Source organism: Silene latifolia, chromosome 3, assembly GCF_048544455.1.
Source record: "Silene latifolia isolate original U9 population chromosome 3, ASM4854445v1, whole genome shotgun sequence".
Classification (NCBI taxonomy): domain Eukaryota; kingdom Viridiplantae; phylum Streptophyta; class Magnoliopsida; order Caryophyllales; family Caryophyllaceae; genus Silene; species Silene latifolia.
Window position 1 is genome coordinate 137,890,902 of NC_133528.1, and position 17,162 is coordinate 137,908,063.

The following is a 17,162-nucleotide window of genomic DNA, read 5'->3' on the forward strand; positions in this document are numbered from 1 at the left end:
GTCAGGTTATTTCGGGTCTAGCTCATTTTCGAGTCAATGATTAAAAGAAAAAGAAAGTACGTTTAGTGTTATTACCTATTTTTAGTTTAGTTTTGATAATTTTCTTTATTTTAACTAAAGTGTGTATTTCAATTAGTCATTTTAGGTCTTTTGTGTTCAATTAGAATTTAGAGTTATGTTTTGTCGGGTCACTTTTGGGCTAGGTGATTTCAAATCGGGTTATTTCGGTCGGGTCGGCTCAATACCCGGTCAACAAAGCTTGTTAGGGTCGAATCGGGTCGATTCAGGTAGACGTGGCGGTCAATTGGTTCGGGTCAATTTCGGGTTGAGTCATTTCGGGTCTACATGCCTCGTGTCGGGTCGGGTTAGGTAATTTCCGAGTCAACAATTATCAAGTTATTTGTGGATAATAATCAGTTGCAGCAATAAACATTCTGGTTGCATTATTCGGGTTCTGGTCAAGTTCGGATCTTGAGTTCGGGTGGCAGGACGGGTTAGGGTCGGTTATTCGGGCTGTGTCAGTTTTGTCAGGTCTACATATGAGGGTTGTAGTTCGGGTCAATTTCGGTCTCAGGTCAAGCTTTCAGGCCAGGTCAATCCAATCGGGTTAATTTTACGAGATCTACATGATACTCGCGTGGTTATCAAAAAGATCTGCTTCAATATTATTATAGGACCGTCTTATAGAAGAAATACGCTAAAATTGAAAAACAAGACAATATTAAGAAGAATTTGTGTGAAAAAAAAAGGGAGAAAACCACTAGACGCTGGGGTAAATATCTGAGACGGACATAAACCCTAACTCATCCTTCTCACAAACCCCAACTTCCGTCACACTTGTTCCAATCTCCTCCTCCGCCATCTTCGCCATTTTCGTCCTCTCTCTGGTAATTTTTCCAATTTCTTCTGCAAATTTTGATACTTTGTTTCAACAATCAATACTCCTCATCTTAATCTTCATACATTCATACATTATTTTAATACTTTATAGTTTATATATACTATAACCTATTTTGCGAAGAACAGTTGCAGAAAAAAATGGCGGAAATCGAAGAATCAAAGCTGAATTACATAGAAGAGACGGTGTTGAAGAAGAGGAAGCATAGCGAAGAATGGGCTATTCGTAGAAGGCAGCAATTGCTTGATAGACAGTTTAAACTTCAGGAGAACAAAAAACTTGCTTTTAAACGCGCTGAAGATTTCATCAAGGATCACCGTATTAAAGTAACTAATTTTCCCTCTTTTTGGATTAAAAGGTTTCATTTTTAGCTCGTTAATGGTTTAGTTTGCGATTCTTTTTAGGCGTTGTTCTCGGTCGTGTTCAATTGTTTACGTTTCTATTCGTTGCGACGGGTATTTTAATCAAACCTAAACAAATAATAGGGACGGAGAGACTACTGAGTAATTTTTGAAGCGAATACATTCTTTTTTAGCTTAATGGTTTGGTTTGTACTTTGTGTTTCATTCGATTGTTTACATTTTTCAAAATATGTGAGAGATGGAGGGGAATATTGTGTTTATTGATTTGTTATGTGTTGTTTGGATTTGGTTATTGATTAGAGTGATTGTTTGTTGACAAGTAATATAAAAGAGGAAAATTTAAGATCGGGTTTGGGTCATATTGCTCGAAAGTCAATTTTCAGCTGTGATAATTAGGTTAGGATTAGTTTAGCAATGGAGTATTTCTTCTGAATCATGTATGTAGTTGTTTTGGGTTAGTTTTAGTTTATTGAAAGCGGAGGGAATATGAAAGGGAACTATGGCTTCCAATTCAATGACATATGCTATCTCTAGTGTTAAATTTGCTTGCTGATTAGGGACTTGGTTGGAAATAGCAAACACGTTTGTAAAGTTGGTGTTCGGTTGGGTTTATATTATTTGATAGTCGTCATGATAATCAAAGAAAAGAATTAGTGTACTTTTTGGGTATCCAGTAGAAAAATGATTTGTAGCTGTAATTCCTGTTTTGGTGGGTTTAATTAGAATTTTCAATGGGTTTCATTGATGGAGTCAATACTCATATGAAATAGAAGGCAGCAATTACTTGATAGGCAGTTTAAACTTCGGGAGAATAAAAAACTTGCTTTTAAATGTGCTGAAGCTTTCATCAAGGATCACCATATTAAAGTAATTCATTTTCCCTTTCGTTTTTTTATGTAAAAGGTTTCATTTTTAGCTTGTTAATGGTTTAGTTTGTAATTTGTTCTGGTGTCGGTCTTGGTCAATAGTTTACCTTTTTATTCGTTGTGACTTGTGAGGATTATTTTAATCGAACCTAAACAAATAATAGGGACTGACGGACTACTGAAGTACTGAGTAATTTTTTGAACTGTATGCAAGTAATTGATTTTGTATTTTTTTTTTAGGATGTGAAGGGGTTCATTTTAGCTTAATGGTTTAGTTTATGCTTTACTTGTTTCATTTGATTGTATACGTTTTTTTGAAGTATGTGAGAGATTGAGGGGAAGTTTCTGTTTATTGATATTTGGGTGATTTTTGGAAGCGGGAATTGAAGAGTAGAGATTCAGTTCTGGGTTTGATTTTTGTGCTTGAGAATCAAAAGTATACCAATTTTGTTTTCTGGAAGCGGGTAATTTGAAGAGTAGAGATTAGTGGAGGGTTTTATTTGATTTTCAGTTAGTTAAAGATTAGTTTTCTGTTGCTTGGACTTGGTTACTTATTTAGAGTGATTGTTTGATAACATGTAGTATAAAAGGGGAAATATATATTGGGTTTGGGTTATATTGCTCGAAGGTTGATAAAGAGTTGTGATAAATGGATTAGGATAAACTTTGATCACTGATTAGATTAAATGTATGGACTGAAGGTTTTGATTTTTAGTTACTTAAGGATGAGTTTTGTGTTGCATAGGTTTGCTTATTGATTTGGAGCGATTGTTTGGTGACAACTGACAAGTACTATAAAAGGGGGAAATTCGTATTAGGTTTGGGTTATATTTCTTGAAAGTCGATGAAGAGCTGTGATAATTGGACTAGGATTCACCTAGCTTTGGGGTGATTCTTCTGAATCAAGTACTTAGTTGTTTGGGCTAGGTTTTTGTTTATCGAGAGTTGAGGGAATATGGAAGGGAACTAGAAATTTACTTTTTGGAGGATTCAATGCAATGATATACTGTATGCCATCTCTAGTGTTTGATTTGCTTTGCTTATTGATTCAGGAGCTGGTTGGAAATAGCAAACAAGTTTGTCTTAGAGTTAGTGTGAGGTTGAGTTTATGTTAGTTGATGGTCTTGAAAATCAAACAAAAGAATTAGCATACTCTTTGGGTATCCAGTTGAAATGGATTTGTAGCTGTAGTTTCACTTTTTGGTGGGTCTAATTAGAATTTTCAATGGGTTTCATTGATGGAGTAAATGCTCTTATGAAAAAATGTTTAGTAATTTTGTATGCTAAGTTAGGTACGAGGGTTGGTTAATGTGAGGTTCTTTATTTATCATCAATGGAGCAAGGAAACTTGAGATAGGGTGGTTTTGGAAACTTGGATTTGAGAGTAATATGGGCTTATCTATTTCTGATCTCTGCGTATTCATTTTGTATGTGTGGTTGCATGAGCCTCACTAGTCACTAGTAACTTTTTGTATCTTTCTTACTCTTTTTGTCCCTTTGAAATAGCAAATGGATATTGTGAAGATGAAGCATAGAATTAAGAGACGGAGGACATCTAGTCTGACACCAACGTCAAATCTTCTTTTTGTCATTCGAATTCAAGGGTAAGCGTCTTATTTCTTATATACTTTTCTTTCGAGTACACTTTTTGCTGTCCTGTCTTGTTTGTTGATTGTGCTGTGCTTTTTGTGCTCTTCCCAGTAAAAAGGCCATCCATCCAAAATTGGAAAGAGTCCTGAGGTCGCTTGGGTTGAAGAGAATTTTTAATGGTGTCTTTTTGAAAGCTACCGAGGGGACTCTAGCAATGCTGGAGAAGGTGGAGCCTTTTGTAACCTATGGGTAAGAACTGGATCTTGTTATGCATGAATATACACATTTCACATCTGTGTTCTATTGCTTTTTATGCTAGTTTGATATATCTTGCATTTATTTACATCTTATGGTGCTGATATTCGAAACGGGTGTGACTGTGTGGTGGTTTCTGGCTTTCCGCTGAGCGACGTGCATGCAATACGTACACGTGTCTACAAACCTGACACAAGCTGTATACCTTATTATCACATGATGCTGGCTTTGTTTCATTGTGATCATCATTGATTTCTTTTTCTACTTTCTCGGAGTTAAATGGGGAAATACTTGCTTGAAAAACCTAAATCGTTGTTTGCAGACAATACACTTCCTTCACGACTATTGGCGAGTGTCTTTATAGCGCTTCAGTGCGTTGTGTGGACTGTAAACTAAACCTAATATGTTTTCGTATTCCATCCAGTTCAGCCAATAAGCCCATTGTTTAAAATGTCCCACCCAGAATAAATAAAGGGGACTTAGTGACTGAAATTTTGGTCAAACTCTATTTTGGCCTTTGGTTGAATTAACTTTGTCTACTTTATTTCTCCCTAGCGATTATGTAGCTTACTGCCCCTTGCTTGGTGAAATTCGTTACAGATGTTTGTTTATGCCACTCTGTTTATACTTGTTGAATTTGTCATTCATTTTGTTATTTTGTAGTTATCCAAATTTAAAGAATGTAAGGGACCTCATCTTCAAAAAGGGTCGTGGAAGATTGGGAAAAGAAACGGTTCCACTGACAGACAATAACATCATTGAGCAGGTAATCAAATTCCCCATTATTAGTCTTGGGCTTCGCGACTGACTTGTAACCTCCAAAGTACCATAAAATCTGATATCATCATTGCTTCTACTTTGTTCAGGCACTAGGGAAACATGGTATTTTATGTCTTGAGGATTTGGTCCACGAAATTTCCAACGTTGGCCCCCATTTTAAGGAAGTAGCTCGTTTTCTTTGGCCTTTCGTTCTTGCCAGGCCAGAAGGCGCACTTGAGGGTAAGAAAAACCCATTTAAGAATGGCGGAGACTCTGGAAATCGCGAGGAGCATATAAACGAGCTAATAGATAAGATGAATTAGGGTAGTGTACTTGTGACTGCTGCATGTACCTAAATGCCTAAGATACACTACGAGTCTTAATTCCTTTGGTAAGCATGTAATGACTTGTTTGGTATGGGCAACTTTATTTTATTTAAAAACACAGATGGTCGCAGTTTTGATTTTGATCTGTTTGTTTTCGAATGGCACAAATGCCACTAGGGAAATAGCTAGTGCCATGCGATTGTGCACGACACTACTTTTTACTCGACATACATGGAAACTCGTATCAGAATATTGTCTACCAAACATGCCCTAACCATGGAGTTAATTGCAATTTTTTTTAACCGAAGTGGTTTTAGCTTGATGGTTAAGACGGAGGTTTTTGTAAATGATAAGCGTAGGTTTGACTTTACCTTAAAATTCTACTAATTCTGTTCCTCATCCTGCGCATCTTCTTGGTTCGACTTCACCTTTAAATTCTGCCGATTCTGTGTATCTTCTTACGTTTACATCGCTTACAGAAATGCATGCATCAGAATATTACACCTAGTCACCCATAGTAATGCAACAATGCTTAGTTGATTGCACGTCTGCATGTACAATTCTTACTACACAAACAGTCAATCACGTCTACGAATTATTTGTTTCCTTTGTGTGCCTAAAATGGGTCTCACAATATTATAATAATGCCTGTATATATATCCGAAAACATGACTATAAATAGTTAGTTCATCTACCAATTTTCATAGATACACAACTGCACATCTCCCTTACCAAATCATATCAACCCCCCTTGTTCTTCGATTTTAATCTCTGCCATCTACTGATCCTAAACGCAGTTTACGCTATTCGAGCGGGAAATTGCATTTTAGGATTCTTGTTTTTTCATCATTAACTTGGTAAGGATCAAGTCTTCATTAGATCCAAAAAGAAGGGCTTGTGAGTTGTGTGGGTGGTATTTGTTTTGCTTCCTGAATTCTAGATTTATTGTTTTCCAAATGCACACACATCATCGTTCTTCTTCGTCTTCGATTTTACCATCATTATGTTCTCTTCACACTTTCATTGGATTGGCTGTGATCCTCTGTGTTTACATCACATTACAAAGCTCAATCACATTGAATGATAAAACCCTTCCTTCCGAACAAATTAAAACCGCTCTGCCTTCCTCTTTTCTTCCTTCTCCTCGACTTGAATTGGAAGAAATCACGCCTTTTCATAACCCTCCTCCTCCTCCTCCTTCTCCTCCTCCGTATTCAAACCCTATTACGGAAGAAAATGTCATTCCAACTCCACAAAACGACACTAAAAAACCAGAGATCGTCCTAGGAGGTCTAGCCGAAGACTTTGAAATAACTTGGGGAGACGACAGAGGGAAATTCCACGAAAATGGCGATCTCCTTACACTTTCATTAAATAACTCCTCAGGCTCCGGATTCCAATCCAAAAATGAGTACTTATTCGCAAAGATTGAGATGCGCATTAAGCTCATCCCTGACAACTCTGCTGGTACTGTCACCACTTTCTATCTATCATCAAATGGAACAAACCACGACGAGATAGATTTCGAGTTCTTAGGCAATGTAAGTGGCCAACCTTACACTTTACACACCAATGTATATAGCCAAGGGAAAGGTAACCGCGAAAAACAATTCTACTTATGGTTTGATCCTACACAAGATTTCCATAGCTACTCGATTTTATGGAATCCTTCAAGGATTGTGTTCTTTGTAGACGCGACTCCGATAAGGGAGTTTACGAACATGGAAAAGAATGGTGTGCCTTTTCCTAAGAATCAACCTATGAGAATATACTCGAGTTTGTGGAATGCCGATGATTGGGCTACACAAGGAGGTAAGGTACATACTGACTGGTCTAAGGCTCCTTTTGTTGCCTCCTTTAGGAATTTTACGTCTCGTGCTTGTGTTTGGTCATCCGGGTCATCTTCTTGTGGGTCGGACCCTGGACCGGGATCGGAAAATGCTTGGTTGAGGGAGGAATTGGATGTTAAGAGTTTGGAGAAGATGAAGAGGGTGCAAGAGAAGTACATGACTTATGACTATTGTAAGGATAAGTGGAGGTTTAGTGAAGGGCTCCCTAAAGAATGTACCCTTGCAAAGTCCAAAAAGGACTGAAAGTGGAAGGCATTAATTTGATTCCTTCACATTTTTTTTTTTTTTGCTCATTCTTCTTGTATTTTCGATTTTTATTCCTTTGTGCAATTCACTTTCAGCTAAGTGTAAGATTGTAATGAGAAATTTAACTCCTACATAAATGTGTCATCTTGAATCGTAACCAATCATCCCGATACAGTAAACCAGCAGAGATGAAGCTAAGCACATGTTGACCAAGCCATGGCTCGGGCTAGTTTTTTGGAAAAATATAATACACACTAACTTTTTTAAAAAAATAATTATGATTTGAATGTAGGTTTTTTGATGTTTCGGTCCTATGTATAATTTGGACCTAACTTCGTCTTATAACCTAATTTACACAGTTGTAGAATATCACCCGAGAAATTCTTAAGTACATCGGGTGTACCACGCCATTGTATACCCTGTCCAATCAAAATATTAAAATTGACCATATTCTTTATATATAAATAATAAAACAGATCTTAGAAAAATAAAATTTTACATGTTTAATTTAGTATTTAAGTTTGATACACGATAATTTTAGCACAAATTCTCCTTTGTGACGACATTATTTCATTACAAGCTTGTGACTGTTTGTAATATTAGACACTCGGTCATGATCGATAATTAGAAACACACCGAACTAGCAAATGTGCGGTTCCTTGCTAACATTCTACTCTGGTCAATGAAGAAATTATATATCCGTCCAACTCTTTCGAGGTGGTTTGAAAGCCGGTGACTTCAACTTACCTCACTTATTTAATATAAAAAAAAAAAAAAAAAAGCCACACCAAGCAGAGTTCCTCCAATGTTGGAGGAAACAGAAGACTCGTGGACAGCACCTGACAAAATTTACCACGTCATCTTCTGCTTCACTCTCACGCTCCTTTTCTCTTTCCTCGCCTCTCTCACGCGCCACCGCTTCCTCCGCCGTCACTCCACCGTCATATCCGCCACTTTCTCTCTCCTCGCCGGTGCCGCCAAAGAATTCGCTGATCACTTAGGTTACTTCCAATCCTCCGGCGCCTCCTTCAAAGACGCTGTCGCCGATTTCGTCGGCGTTCTCATCGCTTGTTCATTACTTTCTCTCCCTATATTCCTTCGCCGGAAACCTAAGTCCGATGATGATTTTGCTGGCGTCGCGCTTGTTTGATCGCCGAGAGGTGTTAATTTTATTTTGAGAATTTGAATATTCATTATTTGTTCCGCGCTTGTTTGATTGCCTGCAATTGATCATTGACGGTTTTAAAGGATGATTCATGTGTATTGTTATTTTGCTTGTTTAGTGATACAAGGAGATAGAAATTAGAGGCATTTGAATTTTGTGACCGAAGTTATGAATTTGTTTGTAAGAATTTGATTGTTCATATTCTCTCCCCATTGATTTCGTTTTCATAAGTTCGAAATATGTGATGAATTTTAAATTAATGTATGGTGGAAAAAATGAATTAGACCGTCTTGCTTGTGACGGTCACAAGCTTCTGACTTCTCAGAGCCCCCTCCCATTTGCTCTTTGTGATAGGTCACAAGCTTGTGACGGAATAGGGCCGTCACAAATGAGAATTTGTGAAAATGAATTGATGGAGTAGTTATTTCGATTTTTTAAGGCATACAAATTGTTGAATTTTTAATCGAAGTTATGAACTTTTAAGTGTTCTATCCGTTAAATTGTTGAAATTATGCGTCAGTGTAGCAGTGTTTATTCAATCTAATGGCTTTGGTGTTCATTTTTATTATAGTTATAGAATGCAGACATTAGAGAGGAGGAATATTTTATTTACGGATGATACGTTTGTCGATCAAGAATCTTTGGATTTGTATTATAGAAACCGATTGGACACATAATGAATGATCGGATTTGACCTTGCTTGACTCCACACATTTCTCTTTATTAAGTGTAGAAAATAATACGGAGTAATTATAAATGAAGCAATCATTGATGAGACGACTATTTATATAAAGCTAGTTTTTTTTGCTGAAGAAGTCGGTTCTTTGATTTTTGCAATGGAGAAGTAGAGAAAATAAGACTTATTTTAAAATGTTTTTTTTTTTTTTTTTTTTTTTTTTTTTTTTTTTTTTTTTTTTAATGTTTTTCATTGATGAACAGAAGGTTTCTAGAGATTTGGTCTCAAGATTGACGATATGAGATAGTGTAGGAATGATAAAGAAGTTGGGAATGAACTCTATAGTTGTGGAGACTGTAGGGGGGAAGGATGGGGATTCACCGGACTTTGAGAAGAGTAGGAATCATATCTGACTGTAATAGTATGTTTTATAATCATGCTGGTGTATTTTGTGCATGTTTTGCTTGTTAATATGAATGTACATTAATGTGCAGATGAGGATTTGTGGTAAGAAATTGGGTTTTTATTGGAAAGAATTGTAAACTCGGGGTGCTTCAGTGCGACTTGTTACTCGAGTTTGGCTAGCTGAAGAAGTGACTAGTTATCCACCAATTGCTAGGTGCCTCTATCTGGGGCCTTCCCAGTTCCCACCATGCAGGTTAGCCCATGATTTCACTAATCTCACTCTAATTCGGTTGCAAATATCGGACACGACAAAGTGTTTGAGTGCTAGACACGCGATACTCATCGCACAACAATGTAACATGTCGAAATAACATAGCTTGCCACTTGAGATGCTGGATTTTTGGTTTCAATGTATTTATGTTCCATTGGTGGCATTTAAAAATTAAAACTGTTGGTTACAATTTGTTTTCAAAGTGTTTGTATCTTGGTTATCTATTTCCAGTGAAACCAAAGACTCGTTATTTTATGTCTGCGGAATATTATGAGCATAAATTAATATGACTCAAACTTGTGTGCGTGCGTCTCTTATATTGTGAAGTATTGGTCATGCAATTGTCTTTAATTATCATTATGAGTAATTTGGAAATAATTGTTTAGTTTTTCAACATTCAACCCCCTTAGGCCTTAGTGCATCATAGGTGAGACTCTGAGAGACTATGGGCATGGGGGTAATGTTGCTTCTTGTTGTGTTTTCTTTCTTGGACTTCCTTTTCCTATTCTTGCTTTTCCAATAGCCTTTATGGACACTCGTGACCACAATGCCTACTACTGACTCCACTAATGGCTCCTGGTCCAGCCAACGTCTCTACGCATGGTAGATTGGCCATGTCCAGAGAATAAGATGGCATGATAAGGCCCTTTTCTTTTTTATGTAAGGCAAGACAGTCTTGGCAATTTGAGATGGATTTTAACATTTCACTTTGAGAAATATATGGAACTCACATTTCACAACTTTTGTACAAAGGGTTTCCTCTTGTTCCACAAACAACTGCTTTTCCTTAATTAAGATAACGACTGCTCTTCATTGACATATTTACCATCTACTCCCTCAATCGGCTAGATGCATGAAAAGTTGTGATTTTGATTCACAGGAAAACCGGTAATGCTATGAATAGTTTCACCTCCTGAAACTCACTACTGCTGAAGGCTGCTTGAGGGCATCTTCATCTTCCTCTGGCAACTTCACTGCAGTATAAACCCCTGCTCCACAGAGCGCCCCCAGAATTGGGGCAGTAAAGTATATCCATATGCCTTTGAAATTATTTACAGCGATGGCTGGTCCCAATGTCCTAACTGGGTTCATTGATGCTCCTGTTAACGGTCTACAAAACAGGGAATCAATCTTTAGTTACTTTCAGTTACACGCTGATTTTTTTAAAAGCACATGCACATCATAGGTTTGGTTTTCGTCTTTGCTTGGGGTAGTTGTAAGATAGGTAACCTTCTAAAAAAAAATTCAAGGTTTGAACTAGTGAGAGTTTAAGTGTGCATATTATAATTATTTTGAAAATTTTATTTGAAATAAAATTATACATATCTTCTTTCCAAATGATTGATGATCTTGAATTTTTCAATTCTTTCATGTGTTAGGATATTACTTAACCTCCTAGAGATCAACTTGCGGAAACAATGTTTTCGTTAAGCCAAATGTCGATTGCTAAGCTATGTTACTCAAACTTCGTTATGACTATTTCGCACATGTGCATGCTCAAGTGGCATTTGCTCAAACTCGGTTATGACTATATGTTTCAAAAAATTAGGGGCGTTTGGTTAAGGGTATTGAATCAAGGGTATAGGAAAAGGAAAAAATAATTCTAGTCCGTTTGGCTTGGAAATAGTAATCAAATCCAACCACCACCATTCCACTAGATAAACCCACCAATACCCACAACGACACCACCGTTGGCGCCTATGACTTTCTTGCCGCACCTTCGCCAGGTATCATCGGCACCGCGTAGAAACGTTAGCCATACCTACTACAACCATCACTCTATCCTAGAAACCCCTTCACCACCTTTGGAATCGAGAGACTGGGGTTGGGTGAGGGGTTTCTAGTCTGGGGTGGTGGTTGTAGTAGGTGGGGCTAGGTTTCTAAGTGGTTAGAGTTGAGGGGGATGAGCGACGCCAGAGACCGGGGGCAGAGGGAAGGCACCAACTATGCCGGTGGTGATGGTAGTTGGGTGAAGGTGATGGTTGGGTTAATGGGGGTAAGGGAATGGGATGTCTTGTGGGTGAGGGGTATGGATGTAGAAGAGTTTGAAGGTCAGAGAAGAGTGAAGTGAATCAATAATGTTGTCAAACAAAAAAAAAAACCTTTTTGTGTTTGGCTTGTATGAAGTGTGCAATATCACACCCCGTATCCGAGTTTCATGCCTTCGACACGAGTATGCTAGGTAATATAAAAGTCTGAGTAACATAGCTGCTATGCATCGGAAGGCCTAATATTTGGAGAGTTAACCAAAAATGGATGAACAAGGTAAAGGTTGTGGCATACCCAGCTATGAGAATATTGAGCATGACAGTTGCCCCAACCGCAATTCCTGCCAGTTCTCCCACCTGCAGAATGTCATAATCATTCAATTTTCAGTATTTCCATGCTAATTAAATTATTTTGATGTAGCGCCGTTTAATTCCAATTTTCTCAGTGCAAGAAGCAAAGAACCGACCATTTACCCATTCTCATCGTTTGCCAATGTTTTCAGAACTGGCACTTACCTCTAGATTTAAATTATAATAATGCTAGATACATAGATTTTGCAGTTCTTTATCGGACCGCATTTCACGTACTGCCTTTCCGAATTTAAGCATGTATCGGTATTTTCAAGAAGGAAAATTTGTAGTTGTGTGATTGTTTCAGTTTTCAGTTATGGACTTCTTGCAATGTTCATTTTTCTACTGTCATGTTCCTCCTTACCTTTTACATTGTTTTCAGTTGATTATTGTTCTTATTTTTGTCTCTATACTAATCCATGATACTCCGTATTAAATAAGTTGATTTATTGAGGACGTGGGCGATGTGACACACAACCCCAGGTATGCACGTTCAAGACCAAGAAAAATAATTCTAAGAATCAGAGACAGCAGACAAGCCAAGTTAATGCCCATATAGTACTGTTCACTATTGGCCTTATCTTCCTGAATTCTATTATAATATAGGTTCATTTATATAGTTTTGAAACTAAGCTTTATTATATGCTACTCCGTACTGTGTTGGAACTTGGACTGTGGTCTGTGGGAGCAAAGCCAACGCTTAAATGTGGGAAGTAAAAGGAAAATACCTTTGTCTTTCTAAATAACTTTTTAACTGGATTCTTTTATTATAATATTGGAGAGGGGATCTAGATGGTCTTAATTAATTAAAAAACTGAGGAAGAATGGATGATGCTTACAGCTCTGGTGTCGGTGGCTACAGCAGTAACAACAAACATGAGGTTGAAAGAGATAATGAACTCTAGGGCAAATGCTTGACCGTAATTTACTGAGGGAATAGTAACTCCTCCCCCCATAATAGGGTGAAAAATCGCTTTCAGCATGAATGCTGCACACAGTGATGCTAGCATCTGTGCTGCTATGTACAGGGGCACCTACACCAGTCAATAAAATAGCATTAAAAATATGCGGACTCAATGTGATTCGTGTTACCAATGTAGTTAAAACTATGGTTTTTAATTACTTGAGTCCATGGAAAATGTTTCAGTGCTGCAAAAGCAATGGTGATAGAAGGATTGAGATGGGCCCCAGATATGTGCCCGGTCGCGAGGATGATGATCATAACCGCAAGGCCAGATGAGCCAGCTAGTCCTATCAGGGTCTCTGTTCCCCCTGTCTTCTGATTTACAATTGCAGTGGCTGTCCCAGCAAAGATAAGTATAAGAGTGCCGAGGAACTCTGCAATCACCTGATTAACATAACAAATATCAGCCACATTCATGCAGAACAGTGTATAAACAATGGTCAGTCTTAAGTTTTTTTTTAATCTATATAATTTTATCATATCTATCTTTTTTACTTTTAGATGTGTTTTGATTCACAAGAAATCTAAAGGGCAATATTGAAGTAGAAGAGCTATCCCAAACCCAAAACGACCTTACTAGTTGAGCTAGCGAGTATCGACAATTTTCCCATACTCAAGTATGGAAGGATGTTGTCTGCAAGTCTAGTAATAACTTTCATAGTCATAAAAACAGTTCACTTGAAACCATGTTATTAAATCTAAGCCGCATTGATCGCAAAACTACCGAGATCAAGTCGCAATAACCATTTCACAGATCAAGTCTCAGACCTAGATTTAATACTACTATGTTAAAGCCAGATCTTTTAATGTGAGTTTGAGCTTAAACAATGAGAAGCAAAGAAAGTGAAGTACCTTCTTTGCTAGAGGAATAGGGGGAGGGGGCATGGTAATTGTGCAGGTCACAGCAGGCAAGCTCCCTTCCTCATGAGGCCAAGTGTCTACCGTAAAGCAATTGCATCCCTTCCCAAGAAGGGACTTCTTACGAGTCGCACTAGGTCGGTCCTCCCTAAATCCCCCAAATAGAGGTGCCCCAGGAGTGCCTGGGGTTACGGGGGTTGACGGCATTGAACTCGGATCTTCGACATCCATATTGTGCATTACTTCAGAGTTTCGAGTGTGAGTCTTGTTTGTGATTTTGGTAGTGCTGATGTTTGTCTAGGTGCTGAGTACAACTTAAGTAAATGCTTTTATTTATACTATGTATGGTAAGTTGACTTAGGCAGTTAGGGGGAATCCCTAGGCTTTGACAGAAGAGAAAAGATGTTAGTGGATGTTAGGAAAGGTGCCAAAAAAAAGAGTATTGGCTTTTAGAGTTATGGACAAGATGGTAGGACATTAAGGACTGTTTTCTATTTTGTTTTCTTTTTTATAAAAAAAAAAACTAGGTTGATCATCTAGAACAGAACCGACTTTTGTCATTCTTGTGATGGTTACATGGTTGTCAAGCGCCCACACGTCTTAAACTAGGACATGAATATCCCGAACTAGTCAATAATGGATATCAAAAGACTTTGTTAGGCCCTATTCTTTTCCGCTGATAAAAAGCTGATAGGAGCTGAACTGAACTGAATGGAGTTGAGCTAAACTGAAATGAGTTGAAATTAAGCTAGAAAGAACATAGCCTTAGTCTTTTATTATGTTGATAGAAGAAGCTTTTTAAGCCTTGGAGACCTTAATCATGACCTTTACTATCCCTTAAACATTTCAACGTGCATGATTGTTCCTACAATTATGGTGAAGACCACTATCTCTCCCTAATTAGTTGTCATAACAACAGTTAAGTGTCAGAGTTTTTCTGTTTCGAATATGTAAGAATGTTACCCACTTGAAAAGTCAAAAGTACAGAAAGGAATATGGAAAGCTAAGGCTGATAAACAATCAGTTCTTGGTAGTCATACATGAGTGGTCTATGTTTCCCAGACTTCTTTATCAACACATAGCTTTTTATACCTTCCTGGTTATTGCTCTTGCTTTACTAAGAAGCAGTGGCATGTGTTCCGAGGCTTATCTCTCAACAGCGAACCAGACGTTAAGATATTCTGGTGAATAGAACGTATATGAGATGGTGTCACTCGTGAGATTATCCCATTATCCCTGTGCTTAATGGAGAAATACGTTGGATTAGGAGATTATCTCATACATTACTTATATGAGATGGTCTCATACGTGAAAAAAATCCGTACATCAGATAAGGAGTCGTTCTTGTGAATATTTTACTTGATTCCGATTGGTTTTGATAAAGATTCCGAGTAGGACGCAACTTTTACTCCATGGGAATTGAATTGAATTATTTGGGGATCAACATAAACAGTTAAAAAGTAGAAGCGGATCGAAGACAGATGGAGTGGAATGGTAGGTGAGCTGGTTTAGTGGAGCTTAGAGTAATATCAACCTCAAACTCTTTACTTTTAGTCTAATTTTACTCTCAATGATTTGCATTACTGATGTTGTTACAGAAAAGGTACTATTTGTTAACTATTCATGTTTCATGCTACAGTGCATGACAATGATGTAAACATTCTATGGTTCTCCTGTTATTTAATTTTCATACTAATTTGGTTTGCCTAAAAGCACAATGATAATTACCTAATCCTATATCAATGTCTGGCTATGTTGCAGGCTCGACCAGACCAGACTCGGCCATTGCGTTGCAAGTGTCTGGCTATGTTGCTTCAACTTGCAAGTGGTTTGCCTAACAACATAAACGCTGTAACAATGTATGGCTGTTGCGCTCTCCAAGGGCATCAAGTTTTTTGGGACTGCAGGAGAAACAGTTTCTTCATAGGGCGGGCTTGATCGTCGTTATAATTTATATGTCCGGCTTGTTGCTTAAAGTTCCACATTTCAGATTTAATACCATGAGGACTAGATATGTGATTCAATCAGAAGGAATGGAGTTATTAAGACGATGAGTAGCGTCTTGTAAAATTGTCTCGACATAATTAAGATGTAATTTGTATTTTTGTAAGATTTACCTTCCTACAAGAATTGTGTTAAAACGATGCGTGACAACACGCTACAAGTAAAAACTGTCATAGATCAACAATTATTTACGAGAATCTTATCATCAGCTATCGTACTACGGTGCGACGACAAAAAAAGTGACCATTTTATTATTAAAAAATGGTCGCTTTTTAATACGAGAAGTTAAAAGTCATTATATTTTATCACAAGATATATTTTATCACAAGATGGTCGCCAATAGCACTATACGGTGATCGAACACAACATCTAAATTAGAATTTATTTATTCAGCTTTTCTAATTGAGCTTTATATAATTATATCATCCAATTGATCATAATTGTATGTATTATTTGTTACAAGTGTCAGCGGATCATGTATAAATATTGAGAAGCTTGGACCTGGAAAATGGAAATATCTCAGATTGATTGAACTCCAGGCTCATAATAGTTTTTTTTTTTTGACAGCAGGCTCATAATAGTTTCCACGGCTCAATGTTCCTATGTAATTGTGTGCATTCAATCTTTATCCGATCTTATGCAGCTTCATGATTCCATCCTTTGCAATAAACAAATACTAACGCACATGGTCATTGTTGAGGTACTGATACAACTTAACTGTTGTATGTAGAGTTGGCAGGTCTAATCCGATCCGAGTGACTCGACCTAACATGTCATGAAAATGTTATAACAGAAACCGACTTGACTCGATCGATGATGACTCGTAACCGGACAAATCCAATCAAGGTATATACTCGAAAACGAACCAACCCGAGATAATAGGTAACCCGAATAGACCTGTTACAATGCGTTGACACGACCTAGAGCTGGCCCAATTCGAAAGATAACTCGAAATTGACCCGAAAACTTACCCAAAAGCTGACCCGATCCTAAAGATAATGCGATATGAACTCAAATTTTATTAATTATTTCAAATTAACCACCTTATAACTTCGCTAAATAATGACCAAAACTCAACTCCAATTGGTAAAATAATTTGAAAATATCAACCTGATAAAAAATTGATGAGCCAAAACAAACAAAATGTAACACCCCCATACTCTAAGTGTCTTACCAGAACCACATAAGGCATGAGAATGATACCATCTCGGTTACCCGAGGCAATGTATATCAAATAGACAATAACGAAACATACTTGATTAAATATGTTTAAAGTGATACAAGTTCAAACCAAAACTATCAAAAGGAAATACAACTGTTCCAAAACC

The 17,162-nt window shown here is 37.5% G+C and overlaps 4 protein-coding genes across 7 annotated transcripts; 3 read left to right on the forward strand and 1 right to left on the reverse strand.

Moving 5' to 3' along the window:
- The first annotated feature begins 699 nt into the window (after nt 1-699).
- LOC141648138 (large ribosomal subunit protein uL30y-like) lies at nt 700-5,197 on the forward strand. The gene is made up of 6 exons (XM_074456621.1): nt 700-887; nt 1,027-1,224; nt 3,633-3,730; nt 3,828-3,965; nt 4,635-4,737; nt 4,838-5,197. The coding sequence occupies exons 2-6, from the start codon at nt 1,039-1,041 to the stop codon at nt 5,051-5,053; spliced, it is 741 nt and encodes a 246-aa protein (XP_074312722.1). The 5' UTR covers nt 700-887; nt 1,027-1,038; the 3' UTR covers nt 5,054-5,197.
- Nucleotides 5,198-5,895: 698 nt separating this feature from the next.
- Nucleotides 5,896-7,289, forward strand: LOC141648139 (xyloglucan endotransglucosylase protein 7-like). The gene has a single exon (XM_074456623.1). The coding sequence runs from the start codon at nt 6,013-6,015 to the stop codon at nt 7,147-7,149; it is 1,137 nt and encodes a 378-aa protein (XP_074312724.1). The 5' UTR covers nt 5,896-6,012; the 3' UTR covers nt 7,150-7,289.
- A 652-nt stretch (nt 7,290-7,941) lies between these two features.
- LOC141648141 (uncharacterized) lies at nt 7,942-16,145 on the forward strand. 4 transcript variants are annotated; one of them, XR_012545939.1, is made up of 4 exons: nt 7,942-8,312; nt 9,488-9,651; nt 12,492-12,566; nt 13,156-13,411. XR_012545939.1 is itself a non-coding variant. In XM_074456625.1 (2 exons), the coding sequence occupies exon 1, from the start codon at nt 7,958-7,960 to the stop codon at nt 8,300-8,302; it is 345 nt and encodes a 114-aa protein (XP_074312726.1). In that variant the 5' UTR covers nt 7,942-7,957; the 3' UTR covers nt 8,303-8,312; nt 9,257-9,314. The 4 variants fall into 4 exon arrangements, 1 of the variants encoding a protein (XP_074312726.1); XR_012545940.1 differs by lacking the exons at nt 12,492-12,566; nt 13,156-13,411 and adding an exon at nt 15,592-16,145; XR_012545938.1 differs by lacking the exon at nt 12,492-12,566.
- Nucleotides 10,346-14,557, reverse strand: LOC141648140 (aquaporin NIP6-1-like). Its single transcript, XM_074456624.1, has 5 exons — nt 13,825-14,557; nt 13,132-13,356; nt 12,848-13,042; nt 11,953-12,014; nt 10,346-10,780 (listed from the first exon to the last, which is right to left on the reverse strand). The coding sequence occupies exons 1-5, from the start codon at nt 14,068-14,070 to the stop codon at nt 10,576-10,578; spliced, it is 933 nt and encodes a 310-aa protein (XP_074312725.1). The 5' UTR covers nt 14,071-14,557; the 3' UTR covers nt 10,346-10,575.
- Nucleotides 16,146-17,162: the final 1,017 nt, after the last annotated feature.

Excerpts from the sequence above, each read along its gene's own strand:
- LOC141648141 (XM_074456625.1), top strand. The coding sequence starts at position 7,958 with ATGTTGGAGGAAACAGAAGACTCGTGGACAGCACCTGACAAAATTTAC.
- LOC141648139 (XM_074456623.1), top strand. The coding sequence starts at position 6,013 with ATGCACACACATCATCGTTCTTCTTCGTCTTCGATTTTACCATCATTA.
- LOC141648138 (XM_074456621.1), top strand. The coding sequence starts at position 1,039 with ATGGCGGAAATCGAAGAATCAAAGCTGAATTACATAGAAGAGACGGTG. Across the intron at positions 3,966-4,634 it reads GAGCCTTTTGTAACCTATGG|TTATCCAAATTTAAAGAATG; the intron begins GTAAGAACTGGA and ends GTTATTTTGTAG. Across the intron at positions 4,738-4,837 it reads ACAATAACATCATTGAGCAG|GCACTAGGGAAACATGGTAT; the intron begins GTAATCAAATTC and ends TACTTTGTTCAG.
- LOC141648140 (XM_074456624.1), bottom strand. The coding sequence starts at position 14,070 with ATGCACAATATGGATGTCGAAGATCCGAGTTCAATGCCGTCAACCCCC. Across the intron at positions 13,357-13,824 it reads CTATTCCTCTAGCAAAGAAG|GTGATTGCAGAGTTCCTCGG; the intron begins GTACTTCACTTT and ends TATGTTAATCAG. Across the intron at positions 10,781-11,952 it reads CTCAATATTCTCATAGCTGG|ACCGTTAACAGGAGCATCAA; the intron begins GTATGCCACAAC and ends CCTGTTTTGTAG.